Below are 23030 nucleotides of genomic sequence, written 5' to 3'. Positions count from 1 at the left end.
TTTTTGTAAATGCAAGAATGTGAATTAGATCAAACAAAATCCTTTTCATGGACACATCCAAATGGGTCAGAAATAGTAACAGACAATACCATGCCAAAACAATAAAAATTACACCAATAAACCGTTTGAATCAATGAAAAGCTGAATAATTATCATATAGTCATAAATGAAATGCTTGCAAAAAACATCACAAGTTGATCAAACCTGCATCAGGAACACATGTAGCTGAGGATGAGAATTTGGGTCAACTGTCACTTCAAATAGTGGAATAAAAACGTTGTCTAAAATATTCTGAAAGGATGTAACGGTTCCCATGCTCTTGTACACATTGTATAGCCGTGGGAGCTGCAAGCAATTCAAAATGATAAAATTGAATCTACTCTGACAGTATAGAAATCACAGAAAAAAGAAAAATATTAAGAGAAAAAAAGGCATGGGTAGCCTTAGCCTAAAGAAAACTCTTATGCAAGCAAACTTCCAAGGAACAGGAAAATCTACCCCAATCAGAAGACAATAGATGGAGCAGGAGACAAACTCTGGATCATAACAGAGATCCCTATAATTGTTTTTGACATGAAAGGTCTCAATCCTTTGTTCTCTTGATAAGTAAAACTTCTTATCTAAATCTATAAAGATAAAATATCATAATATCTTTCAGAAAATAGAAACTAAAAGGCTCCAAATAGTGTGACTGTAGTGAAGACTTGTGCATTACTTCTTTCATTTTACTTCATAAACGGAAAGAGAACCTATTCAAACTCAGTTCATAAGTTCACCATCACAGCCAACTTTTAGGTTAAAACCACTGGTTGTTGGTACACTTATATGCAGTGAACAAAATATGGGGTTGGAGGCTATTAGATAGTTAGACCTATGAGTTTTTTGTGTGAGGTGGCTGCTGTAGGGCGACTTTCAGAAACTTGGGTTAATGTTGCCTATGATAGGTATTGTCGTGGGTTTTAGTTATAGAAAGCTTCAAGGGTTAGGGTTTTTTCAATGTAAATAAAATTTAAAAGGTTTCTAGGAGTAAAAGGCTAGTTTGGATTTGAATTTCAAAAGTTGCAAGTTGCAGGACTTCTGGAATTAGTCACAAGATTTTTCTAGGAGCAGCTATTTTACGGTATTTTAGTGTGGATTTAGTGGCCAAAGGGCAGAGGAAAAGATTGGTGACAAGTTGAATTTTGAATTGATTGGCTAGAATTATAGGTTGAAAAGGGGTTGTTCTTTGTTCTAAGTCTATGAAGTACCTGAGAATAGTAAGTTGCAAATGTGCACACAGAAGAAAACCAACAGCTTACCGTTGCAAGAGTTAAGCAAATCTCACACAAAAGAGAAATATGAGTTCTTTATAATATCAACTCCATTGAAACAATGACATTACACATATATTTACAAGCCAAAAGAATCTCCTACCCAAGGACTAAAACTCCAATTTAGAAACTAAGAATATTTGGTAACTAGACTTCTAGATCAACTAGAAATCCAAAGAAAAACCAAGTATTATAACTTGACTCAATTTATGACTTATGAACTATGACAGACTAAGAATTTTGAATTATCAAATTATCCCTAATTACTTAAACCTAATAAGATGACATAAAATTCATCTACTAACTTAATTAAAATAAACACAAATAAAGACTCAAATCATTCCAACACTTCACTCTATGATGCCCTAAATGTGGTCCATGTGAAATTCCAGATTTACTATTTCTCTTGTTGGGATTTTCCACAGTAGTGGGGGTTATAAGTATTGGCTATACAGTTGAAGGAGGTGGTCAACTCGATGGTGTCAAAATCATAAAATGCCTTTGAATAGGGAAGACAAGAGGTTCAAGAATGAGAAATAGGCCAGCAAGGTATTATGCAAATTAGACATTGAGAAGGCTTTTGATCATGTCAACTGGGAGTTTTTGCTATAGTTGTTGGAAAGAATTTTAAAAAAGATGAAGGAAATAGGTTTGTTTTTGCATCTCCATAGTGAGGCTCTTGTTCTTGGTGAATGGATCACCAACAGGCTTTTCTTTGACATCTTGGAGCCTTAGACAAGGAGATCCTTTATACCCTTTGCTTTTTATTTTGCTTTGGAGGCTTTGAACAAGATAATTAGGAAGGGGATCCTTTATACCCATTTATCTTTATTTTAGGCTTTCAGAAAGAGGATTAGGAAGACAGTGCCAGGTGTTTTATGGAGGAACCTTGAAAGATTCACCCATGGTGGTTTCCCATTTTTTATATGTCGATGACACATTTTTGTAGATCAAATCCAGAAAATCTTTTGTGGTTTAAGGTCATGTTGGGTTTAACTTTATACTTGGGGAAGTCAAAACTTATTCTGATTGGAGAGAGAGAGAGAGGGTAACATTTATCCTTCCCAATACGATGGGAGATTTCATTGTAACTAATTTGACCTTTGGTGTCCCATTCAGTTCTAAAACAGTCAAGATGGTGTGGTTAAAAGATTTCAAAATGGCATGATAGTATTTGTTGATATTGCTCACTTCATGTCCTTGTTCCTTATTCCCATCTTAGTGACTTACTCAATGAGATAGAGTGGAACCTGTTATTAGGAAATATATGGGGTAGTTCAAATATCATTTGGTGGCTTGTGATCCTATGTGTACACCTATTAGGAAAAGTTATTAGGGTATACATAAATTGTATATTTTCAAAGAAGCATTGTTTAAGAAAGTAGCTTTGGAGATTTGCTTATGAGCGAGAGATACTGGAGGAGGTTAGTATCAGGTCAATATGGAATTTCGTGGAGAGATTAGTTAGGTTGATATGTCATAGGAGAGAGGATTATCGCAAGAAATTTGGAAGTTGTGGACAGGAAGGGGTAAAATTTTGGCACTACCAATTGTGTCAGCATAATTTGTTGGAGATGACTTTCCCTGCCATTTTTCATTTGGTGAGAGATCAAGAGGCAATCGTGGCGAGGTATTTTCATAAAGAGGGGGATCATGTCTTTTAGGATATTTCTAAGATTGTAAGTTGGAGGAGTTGTGGGGACTTCTGCATACACTTTATGAGAAGAAGGATGTTGTTCGAGGCCAAGATTCTTTGCGTTAGCCATGGTTATCAGAATCTCAATCCAGATTGTAGGATCTTATGATCCTATCACTTTAGTTGGGCCAAACAATCTAAATCGCACTAGGATCTTAAATTTTGTAGGATCTTGAAATGACTATGATCCTAATCATAAAATCACATCGAATCGTATTACGATCCAAATTCTAATACAATCCCGATCCTACCAAAAGAAAATCTTATGATTTATTTCTTACATATGTATGTATATGTGTATATCTATTTTTTTTTTAAAATGACTATAAACTCCTTTATGTTAACATAGAAGATGCATCATATTAATTTATTATTTTTCTATAATGATTTTAAAATTATTTAACATACATTATCACTGATGATGATTTTTTGTTTTATTTTGCATTGAAAGGACAATTTTACGATTCTTGATCCGATTCTACAATCTGCTCCACGAGTCCATCCCAACGATTCCACCTACGATCCTGATTTTAATAACCTTGCCATCAGCCCATCTTTAAAACGTAGTAGTTTGAAGTTGCCTTTTAACAACGCTTGTGAAGGATAGAGGGTTACTTTTCCTTGGGAGGGGATTTGATGGTTTGGGCTCCTACAAAGTGTCCTTTTGTGTGCGACATGTAGCCCATGAAGAGAGCTTCACTATCGATAATTTGATTCGAAGGTGGCAAGTCATTGTTAATTGGTGTTGCATACGTAAACAACATGTGAAAGGAGGTGCTCATCTGGATTATTGCAGGGGAGGTGGAGGTGGGGAAGAGGAGGAAAGCATGAATTTTATCTCCTCTATAATTCATGTGAATTATTTGGGAGTGGAACTAAATGTTTAGAGGTGCGAGGTGCAAAGAAGCCTTTGTATAAATTGAAGAGTTCTTTTTTTTGGTTATTTTCTGTAGTTGGGTTTTTAGGGTGGAGGTAATACTAATACCTAGACTAGATCAATTTTTGGGTTTCGTTCAGTCCTTTGAGGCATAAAGAGTGTATAGAATTGTGAGTCTCTTTTGAGGCTATAGGTCATTACTCAGAAAATTTGTTCAACAAACATGGGCTGCATCCCCTTTTGATATGTTTTCCTTAAGAAGTCCTTACAATGAAAAACACGGGTGATGAAGATCATGGAAAGAAGAAGAAGAGCAAATATGGAATTTTATATGAAGCATGTTTAGGGCATCAAGAATTGAAGTTTTGGAATAATTTTGAGTCTTTATTTGTATTTATTATATTGTATTATGTTGCTACACATATTTATATCATTATAGTAGGTTTCAGTAATTAAGGGTGTTATGGTAAATACAATAATTGTTGGACATGATCAGCAGTCATAGTCCATGGATCGTGTAGTGGGTCAAGTAACGTTATTTGGTTTTTATTTGAAATCCTAGTTGGTCTAGAATAGTAGTAGTTACCAAATATTTGTAATTTTGAGCCATAGTCGTTACAGAAATAGAAGTCTTTACAAATATATATATAGATGTATAATCTCAACGATTCAAGGAATTCAAGTAATGTTGTGGGTGAAGCACCTCTTTCTCCCTCTTCTTCTACTTCTCTTTCTTGTTCTTTGCATACATACCCTAGTTACTATTCACAACCTTCCAAAAGCACACTTTTCATCCCCAAAACCTATCACCCCCAAATCAACCCTAATCCCTTCTCCTACCTATTATTAGCCTTTAATTTAACCATTAAAACCCTAAATTACCCACTGCTTGGGCCTTTAAATAGCCTCTCTTCAAAAAATCCAACAAGTTGTCCTACATCAAAGGGTGCTCAGGGGACCTAACCACATGAAGCATCTTTGCTTGAATCTGCACAATTGCAAGGCCAGCTCCAGGAACAAAAACTTAAATCATGCTAATCTCAAAGAAAAGTAGAATGACTAATTAGTTTGTACCATATTAAATTTCTAACATTTCATTTTAAAATTTCTTCAACGTACTTTCAATCACGGGAAAACAATTAGCCACATTTGAATCCCTATTTTAAACGACCACTACAATATAACAATCACTGGAGTTACAGTGACCACTGATCTGGGCCGTCCATTGTTGTACTTATGGACACCTGTATAGTTGGGGTTAAAAGGAAGTCACACCCGGGCTCAGATGTGAGTGGTGTGAATACTTTTGATTCCTTTGCGGATAGTGCGATACATGTGTCGTGTTTTTGGTGGTTTGCATGGTTGTAAAGTACAGATTCTTGACGAAAACCCTCACCTTCATACCATGGTTCAATGCACGAAGAAGATCTAAACATCCAACCCGAGATTTTTCGATCTCACTAGAACCAACGGGAGGATCTATCATCCAAATATAGTATATACAGAAAGGGGGCGACTTCGTAGATTGGGGAGAATTTTCATCGAAGGGGAAAAGTCCCTCGAAGAACAAAGACGATTCCCCCTTTTGTGCACCCAATGCCAATAGGTTGGTCAGAGTAAGACAGGAGGTTAGATGGTAATAACAGTTTGCAGGCATACTTTGTTTTCCCCATGGATTGCCAATGCGAATTAATGTATTATGGGAATGATTATTGTTCAATTAACGAAATGTGTTCTGGTACCAAATAAATAGCAAAACTGCCCCTTGATTAAGTAAGAAGATTCCCCATTCAAAATAATTCAAACACATTTATGGCTGGGGTTAAAAGGAAGTCACACCAGGGCCCAGGTGTGAGTGGTGTGAGCACTTTTGATTCCCTTGCCGGATAGTGCGATACACGTGTCACGTTTGTGGTGGTTTGCGAGCTATGTCAAAATTGTTGTTTCTCTGTTTACAGTGAAGACAACAACATTAGATTAGGGATACACAAGAATAACATACACGATTTATATACTGACGAACAATTCTCCTCATCCTCTGATAACAGGATTTGGAACAGCGGTCCATCCACCCAATCTCCCTCTACCTCAAAGGACCCTCAAGAACAGGCAAAACCACCAGGGCCAGAAGTCTCAAATGACACAATTACTTCTCCAGCAGAATAAGCTTCAAGGACTACAATCAAGACGCCGTCTACAACGTCATAGACGACATGAAATACTCAACAGTCCCTACCGAACTAATGAAGAATTTAGTAGGTTGCCAGAGAGACTTCCATGTATTTGTTAAATTTCAACCAGATCTCACTATTAGAGGAAGAATTTCATGTATTATATTAACTAATGGGGATAGTAGTTGGTTAGATGTAATGTCCTCAAAAATGAGAGAATGGTTTAATGTTAATGTAACCACTGTCATGATTAATGAAAATTTTATTAATTTTATTTATGAAACCACACAAACTTTTATTTACTTACTACATTTCCCTTTATCATCAACTATTACATCTTGAGTCACATCATTATTTTTTACACTAATGATTACATTTTGCAAAATATTAGAAAATTCTAAGAGGTCCATAACAACTGATCATCTACGATCAACTTCCTTTTTGCTAACACCAACCTCCGAAATCGACGAACCAAGATCAACATCACTAGTGTCATCACCACCTCTGCATACATCAATCTCAGACAAACTCAGATGACCTCTGCGTTCATGAATAACTGAACCACTTTCTCCAAAACCTCCTAACAACAAATCTCTTTGCCTATCCGGTAAACCCACAGACTTAGTCCGTGTCAGAATTGGAATGGCCTTCGTTGGAGGACAATGCCAAACATCAACATTTTCATTAGTATATTTTTTAGATAACACAACAATAGATAGGGCCCTCATTTGCGTATCTTTTGGCATGTCAATCGTAGAATATTTCAGATACCCCTTCATTTTACAATACTTAATCTCCCTTTTAATATTCGAATTTTTAAATCGATATTTCACCATCCATGGCACCTGTTTGTCGTTAATTAAACAATAACCATTCCAATGTTTGTCGTTAATTAAACAATAACCATTCCCATAATAGACTAACTCGCATTGACAATCCACAGGGAAAAGAAACCACACCTGCAGACTATCATTATCATCTAACCTCTGATCATAAACATTTACTCTGACTAACCCACTGGCATTGGGTGCGCGAAGGGAGAATATTTTATCAATATTTTATCAACCTTAATACTCTTTTGTTTGTATCTTAACCTCAATTAAGAAAATAAATTACGCAACGCAAGTTCAATAGAACTGAAATCACTTTTTGGAACACCTTCAACAACATCAGTTTTTATATCGCTCACCTCCATTCAAAACCTGAACATTACAAATAAAAATACATAAATTATAATTCTAAACAGTCTTAAAGTATATTTGATTCCTTAACGTAATTTTGTATTCTTTTCCACTAACAGTAACAGCCACTAAATATATGGCACCCTTCTGAATACTTCCAACATTTCCCAACAGCGTATCTTTATAGTCTGTCCAAACATCAACTGGGAAGAACCGGTCCACAACTTCTATCCTGTGACGAATGTACTCTTTGTCCTTGCCACCAACGAGCTTGAATCTCATTTTCTTTAGCATCCGAAACCAGTTGGACTAGTCAAGATCAACAATCCAGGTCTCAAGATTACTCTCACCAACTCCAATAAATATTTTGTCAGGTGTGGGGACGGAATCTGATGGACTATTATCACTTATGACGAAAAACAAAACGTGGTGGACCACAACCTCGCCTTTAGCGTCTTGTCCCAATTGAACATTCCCAATTAATTTTATACCCTTAACCACGATCTTGTCTGATTGGCGGTCACATCTCTTATTACCCAACTCAATACCATTAAGCAATCTCATCACACCTTTATTATCAAATTTAGCGTCCCTTAATTGTTCATCGTACAGCTGCAACTTCCTTACTCTTCTCTTAGTCTTCTTAATATATCGAGGAATATTCTGAACGTACCGTCGACGAACATACATCACCTTAAAAGGTGTATGACCACGATAACTACACTTATATCCACTGGTCGCCAGTGTCCTTGACCGGCGGTACGCAAAGGGAGTCCGATACTGGCTGCTCATTATTCCTTCCATTTTTTATAAAACACTCCAAATCTTTTATCCTACAAATTCTGCAGATTTCCTTACCTCTACTAACCCTTCTGTTCAGACACCTTAGCTTTGATATTTTTGCCCTCTGCTCCTCATACACCGGAACAAACTTCGTCGGAGCTGACCACCGGCTCTCTTCCCATAGTCCTATTTGCCACGTCAAAAAGCGATCTACACACATTTGAGTGAACTGCCCATAATTCTCGGGATACTCTTCTAAGGAGTACAACATTGTATACCAAATGTTAAAATCCACCTACTCTCCACCTACTTCACCCACTTAAACCTACTCCACTAAACCTAACCCACTACACCACTACCACCTCACCTACTCCACTAAACCTAACCCACTACACCACTACCACCTCACCTACTCCACTAAACCTAACCCACTACACCACTACCACCTCCACTTCACCTACTCCTTACCTACTACACACTCACCCTCTTCTATATATAGGAATCATGAATCCACCTACTCTCCACCTACTTCACCCACTTAAACCTACTCCACTAAACCTAACCCACTACACCACTACCACCTCACCTACTCCACTAAACCTAACCCACTACACCACTACCACCTCACCTACTCCACTAAACCTAACCCACTACACCACTACCACCTCCACTTCACCTACTCCTTACCTACTACACACTCACCCTCTTCTATATATAGGAATCATGAATCATTGTAATAGAAATCAATATATCAATCAATAATAATACATACAATTTATTCTCTCTCTTTCTCTATACATTCTTTCTTACATGGTATCAAAGCTGGTTTAAAACCTAGTATTTTCGCTTCCCCGGCGGGCGGCAACCTCACCTTAGCCGCCCGCCGGACCTCAACCTATTCCGCTGATAAAATCAACAAAGATTTGTGCAACTGTAGTCATGTGTGAGGCTGATGGAGAAGAATTCTTCACCTCATATGACGAGACAGTCTGGAACTGGAAACACTGCAACATTCTGCTCTGGAATTCTGCAGCAGCTAGATTATAGCTTGGTTGAGTGCCAAGCTTTGGTTCTTCCACCCACTCTTGAACTTGCCCAGCAAAGTGTGAAGGTTCATGCTTGTGTTGGAGGGACTAGTGTGCGCGAAGATCAGCGCATTCTCTCCAGTGGGGTTCATGTTGTTGTTGGTACTCCTGGTCGTGTGTTTGACATGTTGCGGAGACAATCACTTCGCCCTGTTTACATCAAAATGTTTGTCTTGGATGAAGCTGATGAAATGCTGTCACGAGGTTTTTAAAAATCAGATCTATGATATTTTCCAGTTGCTACCACCCAAAATCCAGGTTGGGGTGTTCTCAGTTGCTGCCACCCAAAATCCAGGTTGGGGTGTTCTCTGCCACAATGCCACCAGAGGCTCTTGAAATCACCAGGAAATTCATGAATAAGCCTGGAAAGAGAAAAAGCTCATGCTAGGATTTGCGAAGTGATTCGCTGCAGGAATTTTGGCTTTGGATGAAACCCTTACCATACTCCACTCATTCTCTCCAACTGTTCTAACTTTTTATTTTTATTATTATTATTATTATATCAAATAATCAATGCACTCATGTTCCCCACTAACAGTGTCCACTTTTGACCCAAACCATTTTCAATCCATCATTTCTCCTTCACCTTTTGCACCCCACTCACCGACTCTCTCTCCACTTTATCACATGGGTTTGTCCCTCTCTCTCCTCCATTTGATTTCAAAAATCACTTATTTTTATTTATTTTTTCCAAGTCACTTTTCCTCTTTTTTAAATACCCCACTTTATTTTGAAACAATCGCACTGATGTTTTTCATATAATCCATCTATAAATATTTTTTATCTATTTTCTTTCTCCCTTGTTTTCTTTCATTTTATTTTTATTTTTTCAACAAAACACTCCCCAAAAAAAAAAAAAAATAAAAAAAAAATAAAAAAAAAAAAACACAAAACAAAACAAAACACAACCAACACAAATCGGAACAGTGGAATTTTTCTTCTCGCCTATTCTGCCGGTCTTTTCTTCTTGCCACCGTCTTGGGCGGCCCTTGCCGGTGTTGCCTCCGTGTTTCCCACTCCACTGGGCATGATCACTACTCCCTGCTCCTCCACTGCAGCATATGGCGGCCCTCCAAATCGGAACATAAAACTGGCCTTCCGCTTCAGCTCCTTGTTTTCTGCCTTTAGCACACTTATCTCTGCTCGCGCATCCTTATACATGCGTTGGAGCAGAGCCAGTTGGGCGTTTAACTGCTGCACCTCATTTGTCCTACTCTGCAGCCGGTTCGACAAATTTGTAACCACAGTCATGGTTTCCACACATGACTTCAAGGTATACTGATTGGCCTCCACATCCGACTGCACCGCCATTTTTTGCTCCACCGACCGCATCGGAAAGTTCAACGGAGCAAAACCAGAGGTGTTTGGTTGAGGTTCACTGGCCACCGCACCAGTTATTTCTCTTGTGGACTCGCTCAGTTCTGGAAAGAGCGTGAGCAGACCACGGGAAGAGGAGGCCATGTTCTGGGTAGCTGAACGGGAAGAAGAGGCCATGTTTTTTGGGTTGCTGAGTGTTTCCGAGAAGGGTTGGATACAGAATATTTACAGATTGTTTCAGAATGACAAGTTCAGAGGTTTCAGTCCTGTTTGGTTTCCTCCGCCTCCGCATTGGTTTATATTGACACTGACGACGCGGCCGACACGCCGCTCTGTCGCTCACGTGCCTCGCCGTGTCTCCGGCTCACCTTTTGATGGCTCGACGCTTTCTGTCGGGCACGACTTTTGATGAAGTGGGCGCGCCTTTTGAGGGCGCAACTTTTGATAGCACGTCTTTTCATGGATTGGGCACGCCTTTTGATGGCACGCCTTTTTTGAAAAATTGGGCACACCTTTTGAGGGTGCGACTTTTTAAGGGTCCGACAAGACTCTGTAAACTGTCCCGACATTGATTCCGGTTAGCTCCTTCATGGGTCCGACAAGACTCTGTAAACTGTCCCGACATTGATTCCAGTTAGTTTCTACAAGGGTCCAGCAAGACTCCGTAAACTGTCACAACAACTGTTACAGCATTGTCTGCTACAACGGTCCGACATGACCTCCATAAACTGTCTTCTACATCGGTCTGACACCGCCATCCAGTGTCCTCTACACCGTTATGACACCACCATACAGTGTCCTCTACAACGTTATGACACCCCCATACAGTGTCCTCTACAACGTTATGACACCACCATCCAGTGTCTTCACCAATGGTCTGACACGACCATACAGTGTCACCTATCCTCTTTTATTTTTATGTATTTTCTTGTTTTGTTACTCTCTCCAAACTCAAGTTGGTTAGTTCCTATCCCCCTTGAGTTTGCGGGGGGCTGTTAAAATCCACCTACTCTCCACCTACTTCACCCACTTAAACCTACTCCACTAAACCTAACCCACTACACCACTACCACCTCACCTACTCCACTAAACCTAACCCACTACACCACTACCACCTCACCTACTCCACTAAACCTAACCCACTACACCACTACCACCTCCACTTCACCTACTCCTTACCTACTACACACTCACCCTCTTCTATATATAGGAATCATGAATCCACCTACTCTCCACCTACTTCACCCACTTAAACCTACTCCACTAAACCTAACCCACTACACCACTACCACCTCACCTACTCCACTAAACCTAACCCACTACACCACTACCACCTCACCTACTCCACTAAACCTAACCCACTACACCACTACCACCTCCACTTCACCTACTCCTTACCTACTACACACTCACCCTCTTCTATATATAGGAATCATGAATCATTGTAATAGAAATCAATATATCAATCAATAATAATACATACAATTTATTCTCTCTCTTTCTCTATACATTCTTTCTTACACCAAACAAATCAACAAAAAAAGACAAAGAAAAGGAGGGACGAAACAAGATATTAGAAAACAACGTCACCACAATAGCTATCCCACTGCAAAAGCATATTCCTCTCTGCCATTAAATGTTTTCTAGTACCAAATATATAGCAAAATTGGCCCGCGTGTAAGAACGAAGATTCCCCATTCAAAATAATTCAAACACATTTATTTTCCCGCCTTTGTTTTATGTCAGTCATTTTGACAACATCTTACCTTTACAACCACGCAAACCACCAGAAAAGCGACACGTGTATAGCACTAACTGGCAAAGGAATCAAAAGTACTCACACTTGGGCCCGGGTGTGACTTCTTTTTAACCCCATCCATACACGTGTCCTAAAGTACAACAATGGACGGCCCAGATCAGCGCTGGGGAGGGGGGCCGGGGCGCTAGTAATATTAATGCAGCGCCCCCCCGGTCACACCACTCACACTAGGTTTTTTAACTAATAGGGAGGCCTTGTACAGCTGGTGTGAGTTCACTGTTTACTACTACAAAATGCCTTGCCAAGCCTCTTTCCGTTTCTATGCCAAGAATGTTTTCCTCACCTACCCACAATGCCCATGCCCAAAAGAACAACTCTTGGAACTCCTCCAATCCCTTCTCCAACTAGTCTGTCAGCCATACTACATACTTGTCGCAAGGGAGCTCCACGAAGATAAAAACCCTCACCGTCATGCCATGGTTTAATGCACGAAAAAGATCCAAACATCCAACCCGAGATTTTTCGATCTCACTGGAACCAATAAGAGGATCTATCATCCAAATATAGAAAAACTTCATGCTCCAACAGCAAGTAGATAGCATATACAGAAAGGGGGCGACTTCGTAGATTAGGGAGAATTTTCATCGAAGGGGAAAAGTGCCTCGAAGAACAGAGATGAACTCTGGCGGGAAATACTTGCAGAAGCAGAAATGGAGGAACAATTCTTTACACTATGCAAAGAAAGATGTCCTTCCGATTATGTCACAAAATACCCTCAATTGAAAACATTTTCGAGGGATATACGAGAGAAGCCCCATTTACTAGCCCCTTTAATTCATTTCCTTTTGTAAATAAAGAAGTAAAAAAATGGACAAAAAATAATATTTTGTTTATAAGTCAAAATTTTGTAAAATACGAACTATGTCAAAATTGTTGTTTCTCTGTTTACAGTGAAGACAACAACATTAGATTAGGGATACACACGAATAACATACACGATTTATATACTGACGAAGAGCTCTCCTCCTCCTCTGATAACAGGATTCGGAACAGCGGCCCATCCGCCCAATCTCCCTCTACCTCGAAGGACCCTCAAGAACAGGCAAAACCGCCTGGGCTAGAAGTCTCGGACGACACAATTACTTCCCGGCAGAATAAGCTTCAAGGACTACGATCAAAACGCCGTCTACAACGTCATAGACGACATCAAATACTCGACAGTCCCTATCGAACTAATGAAGAATTTAGTAGGTTGCCAGAGAGACTTCCATGTATTTGTTAAATTTCAACCAGATCTCACTATTAGAGGAGGAATTCCATATATTATATTAACTAATGGGGACAGTAGCTGGTTAGATGCAATGTCCCCAAAAATAGGAGAATAGATTAATGTTAATGTAACAACTGTCATGATTAATGAAAATTTTTATTAATTTTATTTTTGAAACCATACAAACTTTTATTTACTTACTACATTTCCCTTTATCATCAACTATTACATCTTGAGTCACATCACTGTTTTTTACATTAATGATTACATTTTATAAAATATTAGAAAATTCTGCAGGGTCCATAACAACTGATCCTCGACGATCAACTTCCTCTTTGCCAACACCAACCTCCGAAATCGACAGACCAGGATCAACATCACTAATGTCATCACCACCTCTGCGTACATCAATCTCAGACAAACTCAGACGACCTCTGCGTTCATGAATAACTGAACCACTTTCCCCAAAACCTCCTAACAACAAATCTCTTCACCTCTCTAATAAAACCACAGACTTAGTCCGTGTCAGAATTGGAATGGCCTTCATTGGAAGACAATGCCAAACATCAACATTTTCATTAGTATATTTTTTAGATAACACAACAATAGATGGGGCCCTCATTTGCGCATCTTTTGGCATGTCACTCATAGAATACTTCAGATATTCCATTTTACAATACGTAATCCCCCTTTTAATATTCGAATTTTTAAGTCGATACTTCACCATCTATGGCACCTGTTTGTCGTTAATTGAACAGTAACCATTCCTATAATAGGCTAACTCGCATTAACAATCCACAGTGAAAAGAAACCATACCTGCAGACTGTCATTACCATCTAACCTCCGATCACAAACATTTACCCTGACCAACCCATTGGCATTGCGTGCGCAAAGGGAGAAATATTTTATCAACCTTAATACTCTTTTGTTTGTATCTTAACCTCAACTGAGAAAATAAATTAGACAACGCAAGATCAATACAACTGAAATCACTTGCTAAAACACCTTCAACAACACCGGTTTTTATATCGTCCACCTCCATTCAAAACCTGAGCATTACAAATAAAAATACATAAATTATAATTCTAAACAGTCTTAAAGTATATTTGACTCCTTAGCGTAATTTTGCATTCTTTTCCACTAACTGTAGCAGCCACTAAATATATAGCACCTTTCTGAATACTTCCAACACACTATAGGCAATTGTTGTGGAAAGGTCCACAACCGGTTATGTAGCCTTGTGACCAGTAATTAAGAGCCTGTTGAATCTGTGGTGGCCTGACAACCTACTACAGCCTGACACTGGCAAACCAAATGGAAAACCTCCTTTTGGAAACTTTTTTAAAACTATTGTCAATTTTCTTCTCCAAATCCTTTTAAGTTTGTTTTATGCATATCATATTAAGGTTTTTTATTTTATTTTATTTTTATATTATGCCATTTGTGGAAGGGTGGGGTTGGTTCAAATGACATTTTAACTTTTATTATAGAGTATAGCCTAAAACATTATCTGCAACAATTTAAATTATGATCGAGCAGGTTTAGCGCACACTAAAGGCTATTGCAGAATAGCATGTGTCAACTCTGCTTCATAGAACTCTAATTGGGACCTAAATCTCAAGAGAAAGTGTCCTTTTAAAGTGAAAGTGTTTGTTTAGTCCTTGGCTTATAATAAGTTCAATACTAATGACTTGATATAGAGAAGAAGACTTATTTGCATTTTTCTGTCAGTGGTAGATTTTGTCTAGGAAAGATGAAGAGTAATGACAATCTATTTTTGCATAGGCTCATGGATTTAGGCACAAACTTTTTCATATGATAGATACGAACTTGGTGTCTCCAGCCTCTTGTATTCAAATGTTACAAATTGACTATAGGGTCCTTGGTACCAATAAGGAAGCATGAGTCCTTTGGGTTGTATCATTTTTGCCATCTTTTGAAAGATTTGGTTAGAAACACACGCAAAAGTTTTTGAAGATAAGTTTGTTGATCCAGATGGGTTATGGGATAAGGTATGTTATTTGTCTTCTATTTTGGGCTTCAATTTCTTCACGGGTTCCATTGTTTTTTATTAGTCGAGATTGAAGTGTATTGATATGTAACTTTTTGTTGATAAATGTCTCCCTGGCAGACTTCTTGTCTTTCATTTTTCTTTGTAATTGTTTCTATTTTTTCTTTTTTATTAATAATTTTTGGGTGAATTACTCTAACAGTCCTTGTAGTTTGGGGTTTGTGTCACTTTGGTCCTTGGCTTTTCAATTGTGATGCAATTAACCCTAAATTTTTACATTTGACCATGAATTTTAAATCTTATTTCAAATAAGGACAATCAAAGATGTTTCCATTGCAAAAAGTCCATTTCAAAGGCAAAGTCGTCATACAACCTATTCACCCAAAAAACTTGTATGTTGTTTGAAATATAATAGTCTTTTTTTTAATAAATAATGTTGGAACTTTCTTAGTTATAAAGTTATGTTTGGTTTGATTTGGTTTTCAGAATCTATTTTAAGAAATTGTTTCTAAGAAACTAAAATTAAATTGGTGGAAAAAAAAAAATTAAAAACACATCTTTATATAATTTTATTTTTTAAGAGGATAGAAATAATTTTTTTAAAAATTTATTTTCATTAAATTAGTTTTTATTTTTTCAAAAGTCAAACATGGCGACAAATTTGATATCATTATTAAACTAATCCATTAAATAAAAAAAATTCCAAAACTAAAAATATTTTATATATTAAACATATCGATTACACATTAAAAGCCTAATAATCATCCATCACATGATAACTATCCAAAAATATCTATTAACAACAAATACAACCATCTATTACATGATAACCATTCAAAAACAATCACCCATTACATGATCATATCCAAACACATACTAAAAATTAATTTGGTAAAAAATAAAAATGTAAAAGACTTATCATTTTTATATAATTTTATGTTTGGTGTGTACAAATAATTTTTAAAAATTCAAAGATAATTTTTTTGACATTTATTTTTGTTGAAGAGTAGACCTGGCGTAGCGGTAAAGCTACCCCTTGGTAACCTGATGGTCACAGGTTCGAGTCGCCGAAACAGCCTCTCCGTTTGCGGAGGTAAGGCAACATACATCAACCCTTCCCCAAACCCCGCTTAAGCGGGAGCTTCGTGCACTGGGTACACCCTTTATTTTTGTTAAACTAGTTTATATTTTCTCAAATTGATGACTTTACCCTTGAAATAGAGCAACAGTGTCTTCAATTATCCTTATTTAGAACGAGATTCAAAATTCATAGTCAAATGTATCACAACCTATGTTACATGGACTCGGCACTTTGGGGGGAAGTACCCGTGTCGACACGACACGACATGACACGGGTGCGGGTGTGGGATCTGTGTCGGATTCGCCTCTTCTCTCTCGAACACGGCTAAGCAAAAAGGAAGAAGAAGGTTGAGACACTTACATTGATGTATGGGTTCAAGATCTTGATCGTATCTTTCAATCTTCTCCGTCTTGATCTCCTTTTCTCTCTCTATCACTATCTCCTTCTCTCCCTCCATATCTCTCTCGATCGTTTTGTGCGTGTGTGAGAGAAGAGAAGAGAAAAGACAGACCCATTGTGTTGCTGTGCGTGTGAGAGAGAAGCGAAGAGGAGAAGGGCAAACTCATCGTGTTGCTATTGCTGCTTTTGTTTGTATCAAACCCTAATGGGTTGGACCAAATAAATAAATAAAAAGCTTGCTACTATAGATCTTAATGGGCTAGACCCAAACAAATAAATAGAAAGTTTGGGCACTGGTTTGTATCATAATAATTAATACTATAAATTATAATGGGCTAGACCCAAAAAAATAACAAAAAAAATTGGACCTATTGGCTGGCTTGTATCATAATAAACCCTAATGAGTTGGATCCAAATAAATAAATAAATAAAATATGTGGGCCTATTTATAAACTCTATTCAATAATAACATGGGTTATTCTATGACTTATCCACATGTTTGATCCTATTTATAAAAAAAATTGTTGGGTCAACTTTTTTTAACTCATCTTCATATAATAAATATATTTTAAAAATAACTATTTAACGTATTCCCGTACCCGTATCTACATTTGGATCCATATCCACGTATCCTCAATTTTTAATTTTAAAGTGTCCGACCTTCAGATACGCATCCGCACCCGATACCCACACCCGAGTCTGTGTAACATAGATCACAATTGAAAGGTCGGGAACTAAAATAACACAAGTCCCAAATTACAGGAACCATTAGTGTAATTCGCCCATAATTTCTTCTTGTTGATTAAAAAAAAAAAAAAAAAATTGGGGGCTACTTGCAATTTACCCCATTAAACTATCATCCTGTATCACTTTATCCCCTTGATCTAAACAACCACACATTTTAACCCCTTGATGTATTGAAAATCAAAATGGCACTAACTTGTGTGAATGGGGATGTGTTAAATTACATTTATAACCTCAATATTCAGTCACTACAGAGACATTGCTAACTACTAAGCTTTTTTTCCTTGGCTTGAGATACTGTTATCTTCTTCATGAAGCCATCATTTATTTTCCTCATCTCATCATTTCTCTTGGACAACTCATGCACCTGAGAAATCACTCTTCCATTGCTTCTTTTCAGCTCGCTATTTTGTGATTGAACTACCATGTATTTCTTTAAAAGTACTTTCCCAAGCTCCATGCTCTAATAAAAGTGAGAGGATCGAACCAAGCAAAATACCCACAACCTATCTCTGCAACCATAAAATTCACATAAGAGGACCAAATAAAGAGGGGCACTTTCATGTAACTGTGCACAAAATGGTTTGGGCTTGAATCGCTTGATTGGTGGCTGTTGCAACTACAGCTACTATTGGTTGACATCTTAATGCCACCGCAAAGAGCCTTGTTTCCAGAGAGGGGGAAATGGTGAAGTGAAAGAGACAATAAGATAGGGAGAGATAGAGATATGAAGAGAGTAAGGTAGAGAGATGGTCTTAGAGAGCACTTCAAATTCCTCTTTGGGTGAGGAAATCTGTGCAATGAGATGCATATATATATATACCATATCTTTGGGCATTCTGATTTTAAAATTGCTTTTTTTTTTTTCAATACAAGCTATTTTAGGGATATCACAATATTTATTGACCATGTGCAACTCACATGTAATTTGACTTCCAAAAGTGTGAAGGCCGAGTAACAGAAGGATTTAAATGATACAAATTTACACATCAGGGGGGTAAAGGGTAATTTTTTTCAAGTCAAGGGAGTAAAGTGATAACAAATGATAGTTTAAGGGGGTAAACTGTAATTAACCCAGAAAAAAAATGGTTGCTCAGCTTTTGGGGCTGTGAAATCTTTACTATCCCCAACAAAATAACCTTTGTTAACACACAACCAGTCCTTCTGATCCAGTTACATTAGGAAGCAACCCTCAGAAGTAAAATATTTAAATAGAAATGATAAGCACATGCTTTTAGCAGTTTAGCACAAGTGGTATCCGGACAAAACTCTCATGCTTGAGGTGTGGAGGTGGGGTCCCATCATAATAGGCGATATCCCATATCTATCTTCTTATCTATACTATACAATAACAACTATGACAAAGATGACCAAATGATGCAATAACAACAATAATAAATGATATCACAGACCGATGTTTGTAAAGAAACAATAAGAACAATAATAAACATGACCAGATGGGACAGTTAAAAGAAGCTCATATAAAATAAAATAAATACAAGTATCAGATACCAACATTTTTAATGGGCAGTTAGACGCATGTGTACTGCAGCTACACTAACAAACACAAAGATTACAAGTTACCTGGATTAACCAAACAGCATTTTCACTATATAGTGCATTGTTAATGAACCAGCTTGCCAGCTGATCCCATTCACTTTGCTTCCTTCCATATATGGACACCCTGTACTCCGCCAACTGCAAATCAGAGCACGGCAGATGTTAGACTCTCCAAGAAAAAATCATCTCTTCTTTAAAATAATAATTAGGAAACATGACACACTATAACTAAAGCAGGTAAATCACCTCTGCTATCAATAATTCTAGTTCAACAATACTTAATTTTGGGGAAGTAGTAGCGATTTAACAAAGGCCAATCAGCATGATTATAACATCATGCTGGGCATACACTTTTAAATTCAATTGGTCTTGTGAGTAGTGGTTGTGAGATGAGCTGTTGGAATATGTCTCAAATTCGCTTGAAGTTGGGTTTAGTATTTCTTTCCAGTCTTTCTGAAAGATATTATTATTCCTCATCTAGCAAAAAAGTCAACTAGAACTCTATAAATAGGTAACCAGGAATTGGCTTGAGACTTAACAGAGACATGGGTTTAAGACAGAGCTGAGTTAAGGCTGCAATAGCACCTGCAAGAATTATGGCAAATAGCAACCATGGCTTGTGAAGGGATCAAAGTTCTAAATATCTGAGATCAAAGCTTTAAATATCTGCCACAAACTGTTACATAACGGTTTTGGTAATTATCGAGGTTTCAAGTAACAGTGGTTGCACTGACACAATTACTGAGTGTAATGACTGTAGTGTAACGCAGGCGGCAACTGGAGCCATGAATTTTTTATTTCTCCGCACAACTTCAGGACTACTTACTGATACACATGTTTTGCTTAAGAATAACATTTAATGGAGTTCAAAATGTTTTTTGATGGGTTTTGTGTAGTTTTAAACATAATCCAATATATGTACTAATCTTAACACTAGTCTTAAGTCACCATAGAAATTTTTCATTTCGTTCAATATATTTATTTTTCTTTACTTTCCCAATTGTACTTTGTGGATAACTTCTAGCTTGTAATGAAAACAAATCCATCAAGCATGTTTAATCTTAAAAATGATTGTCTCATAAACATAAGCTCATAATACAAAATGCCAACATACTTTTTTTTGTTGATAAATAAATGTCAACATACTAATATAAAAGTACATAACATGATTTCCAAGATTTGTTCAACAAATTTAACGTAAAACTAAATAGATATAAGTTAATAATCAAAGAATCAGCTCACAAAATTTTATGTAATTGTACCCACTATTTAAATAAATAAACATTATGCAACAGAGCAGAGTAGGAAAAAAATATCCTAATAGACGCGTCCCAATCAACGGGAGATTTCAATTATAATTATCCATCCCATAATTTGTCTCCCCTGTAAGGGCAACCAAAGTTAGTTCTGTTGGTCTGTAAAGTGCATTGCAGACCTAGAGTAAGCACTGACCTTCGGCCCTTTAAGCACCTCAATTAAGTATTTCATAGGCCTACCTAGTCATCTAGGGTTCTTGATGAGGAGGTCCAGATTCTTCAGTTTCAGTAGCGAACAACAGATTAAAATTAAAATTTTCAGTATATATAAGGAAAGATTTCCAATAAAAGAAACTGAGAGAAGACAAGAAGAATTCATAATTTTAAAGACAAAAGATGGTTACACCTGAAATTTGCTTGCTTCAAGATCTGATAAAACCTGCTTTGTCACCTCTGCTATGAAACGACCTGAAATATTAACATCAACAATCCAAATCAACCAGTAATATTTGTGAATAATTCAAATAAATAAAATCTTTATATGACCTCAGTTCCTATAAGTGTCACTAATTACGAATGTGAAAATAAACCTTTGCTGGACAAGTAACAAAAGTAAAGAAAGGTTGAAGAATAGAAAACAAGAGGTGTGACCAGGATACAAAAAGCTGAATAAATAGATGGGTTTGAATAGCAAATAATCATAGCCTAAAAGACTTTCTAAGCATCATTTCCTCGGTAGTTAAAAAATGGCAATCAATTGATCGAAACGGAAATGAAAATGAAAATTAGGTGGTGTTGAATTTTTCATGTAAGGAGTAGGCTTAAGAACTGCAAAAGTACAAAATTTCTATCATGCACTAGTACTATGTATAAAAAGTACACAAATTGATCAGCTGGCTGTTTAATTTTCTTGTACTAGCTTCACTGTTATAATATGAAATCAGTAGTCAGATACAAAACCAACACTTCATTTCATCATAATCTTCTTTTGCTTTATGCACGTACGAAAAAATGGTCACACAAATGGCTTCACAGGGAGATCCTAAATATTTAATTAATTTGCCCATTCCAGTGCAAACTTTGCTATAAATCAGGAGCTGAGGAACTATTGTTGATTTGTATAAAGCAAGACTAGGGACATAGATTCCATCTAAAATGTACTGAGGAAACAAATAAAGTTAAAAATAATTAAAAATAATAATAATAGAAAACAGAAATGAATCATTTTCTGTTACCCATGCCAAAGCTGGATAATGTAATGACTGTATAGAATAAGAGAATGTGATCTCATCTCAAACATCAAAAAAATAAAGAAGCGTCAATATTTCTCATCCACCCAAAACAGTTGACCATGTATAGGGGTAAAAAGCATCAAGATTTTCAAGTCTTCATATGTTAATGATAAACATCAATCTGGTATCCTAATTTTGATAAAGTTAGATATCAAATTGGCAGCTTTGTGAATTGTGTGCCGAAACAATTCCACCTTGAACACATATGAAGTCATGAACTCTATCATTTCAGGGAGCACCATTTCCTTCCTTCAACTTCACTAGAAGTAGGATGCACACGAAAGATTTGTAATCTTAAAATCTTTGAATGGAAAAAATATACTGGCACCTTTTGCTGCAATCTTCAAGTTCCTCTTCCATATTTTAAGAACTGATGAACACTGGCTTCTACGAAGTTGTCAAGCTTTTTAATTTCATTTTTTAATGTACCAAACTGACAAGCCATTCATACTGAATTATGAATATGCAATTGAAAAACAAATTTTGAGATGATAGCTGAAATAAAACATAAATCAAAGTGACAATACTATGAAACCCCTTCGGAAAACCAAACTGAAAATATTTTTTTTTACAGAAAATATGATAGCCAGAATACTTCAAAAAAATGTGCAGGGTACACAATATGATTCTCTGGAAACATTTCTAAACCTTATAAATTAATTTTCGTTATTGAACATTTTGTGTCATTAAAAGACCTACATGAAGAGTACCCTATATGCTTCACATAATTTTTCATAAATTTCTAAATTATTGACAGTTTCTGATAAATTTTTATGTACAAGTTATTCTGTATCACGTTTTCGATTCCAGTTCCTGCATTGGTCTACATTCCCATTTTCAGAGGAAAGACCTATGGTAAAAAGACTAAGTCATGTAGTTCAGGAACTTCTAAACTAAACAAATAAATAGTAAAAGGATTCCTCACATACATATGTATGTTGGAGAATTTGATATGTATTATTTCTCAACAACTTAAACTTTTGGGACCATTGATGATCCATCATGGTATCAGAGTCAATGATTGATGATCTACGGAGAGTAAAAAAAATCCATGGGTAACTCTCAATGGATGAGAACAAATCTAGGTATACGTGGCTGACGGGCCCGTGGCATGATGGCGCTCAATGGAGTGTCTACGTTAACTCAAGTTGGCACATCGTTGAAGAGTAATGAATCAGAATTAAGGGGAAGAGTGTATCATCTATGGTTGCATGGAGATACTTGATGGAGTAGGAAA

General features: G+C 37.0%; 1 protein-coding gene across 4 annotated transcripts in view; it reads right to left on the bottom strand.

Moving 5' to 3' along the window:
• LOC114294955 (AMP deaminase) overlaps positions 1–23030 on the bottom strand; it is a 48245-nt gene that overhangs the window by 20491 nt on the left and 4724 nt on the right. For all 4 annotated transcript variants that reach the window (XM_028239144.2, XM_028239143.2, XM_082894448.1 and 1 more), the window contains exons 10-12: positions 20908–20969; positions 19270–19383; positions 205–345 (exon numbers count right to left, since the gene is read on the bottom strand). In XM_028239144.2, coding sequence (XP_028094945.2) covers positions 205–345; positions 19270–19383; positions 20908–20969 — 317 coding nt within the window. The remainder of the gene's footprint in view (positions 1–204; positions 346–19269; positions 19384–20907; positions 20970–23030) is intronic.

This window comes from Camellia sinensis, chromosome 11 (assembly GCF_055761805.1).
Source record: "Camellia sinensis isolate YWXY chromosome 11, ASM5576180v1, whole genome shotgun sequence".
NCBI classification, from domain to species: Eukaryota; Viridiplantae; Streptophyta; class Magnoliopsida; order Ericales; family Theaceae; genus Camellia; species Camellia sinensis.
Note: the sequence above shows the minus strand (reverse complement) of the source record. Positions and strands in the feature narration are given on the sequence as shown.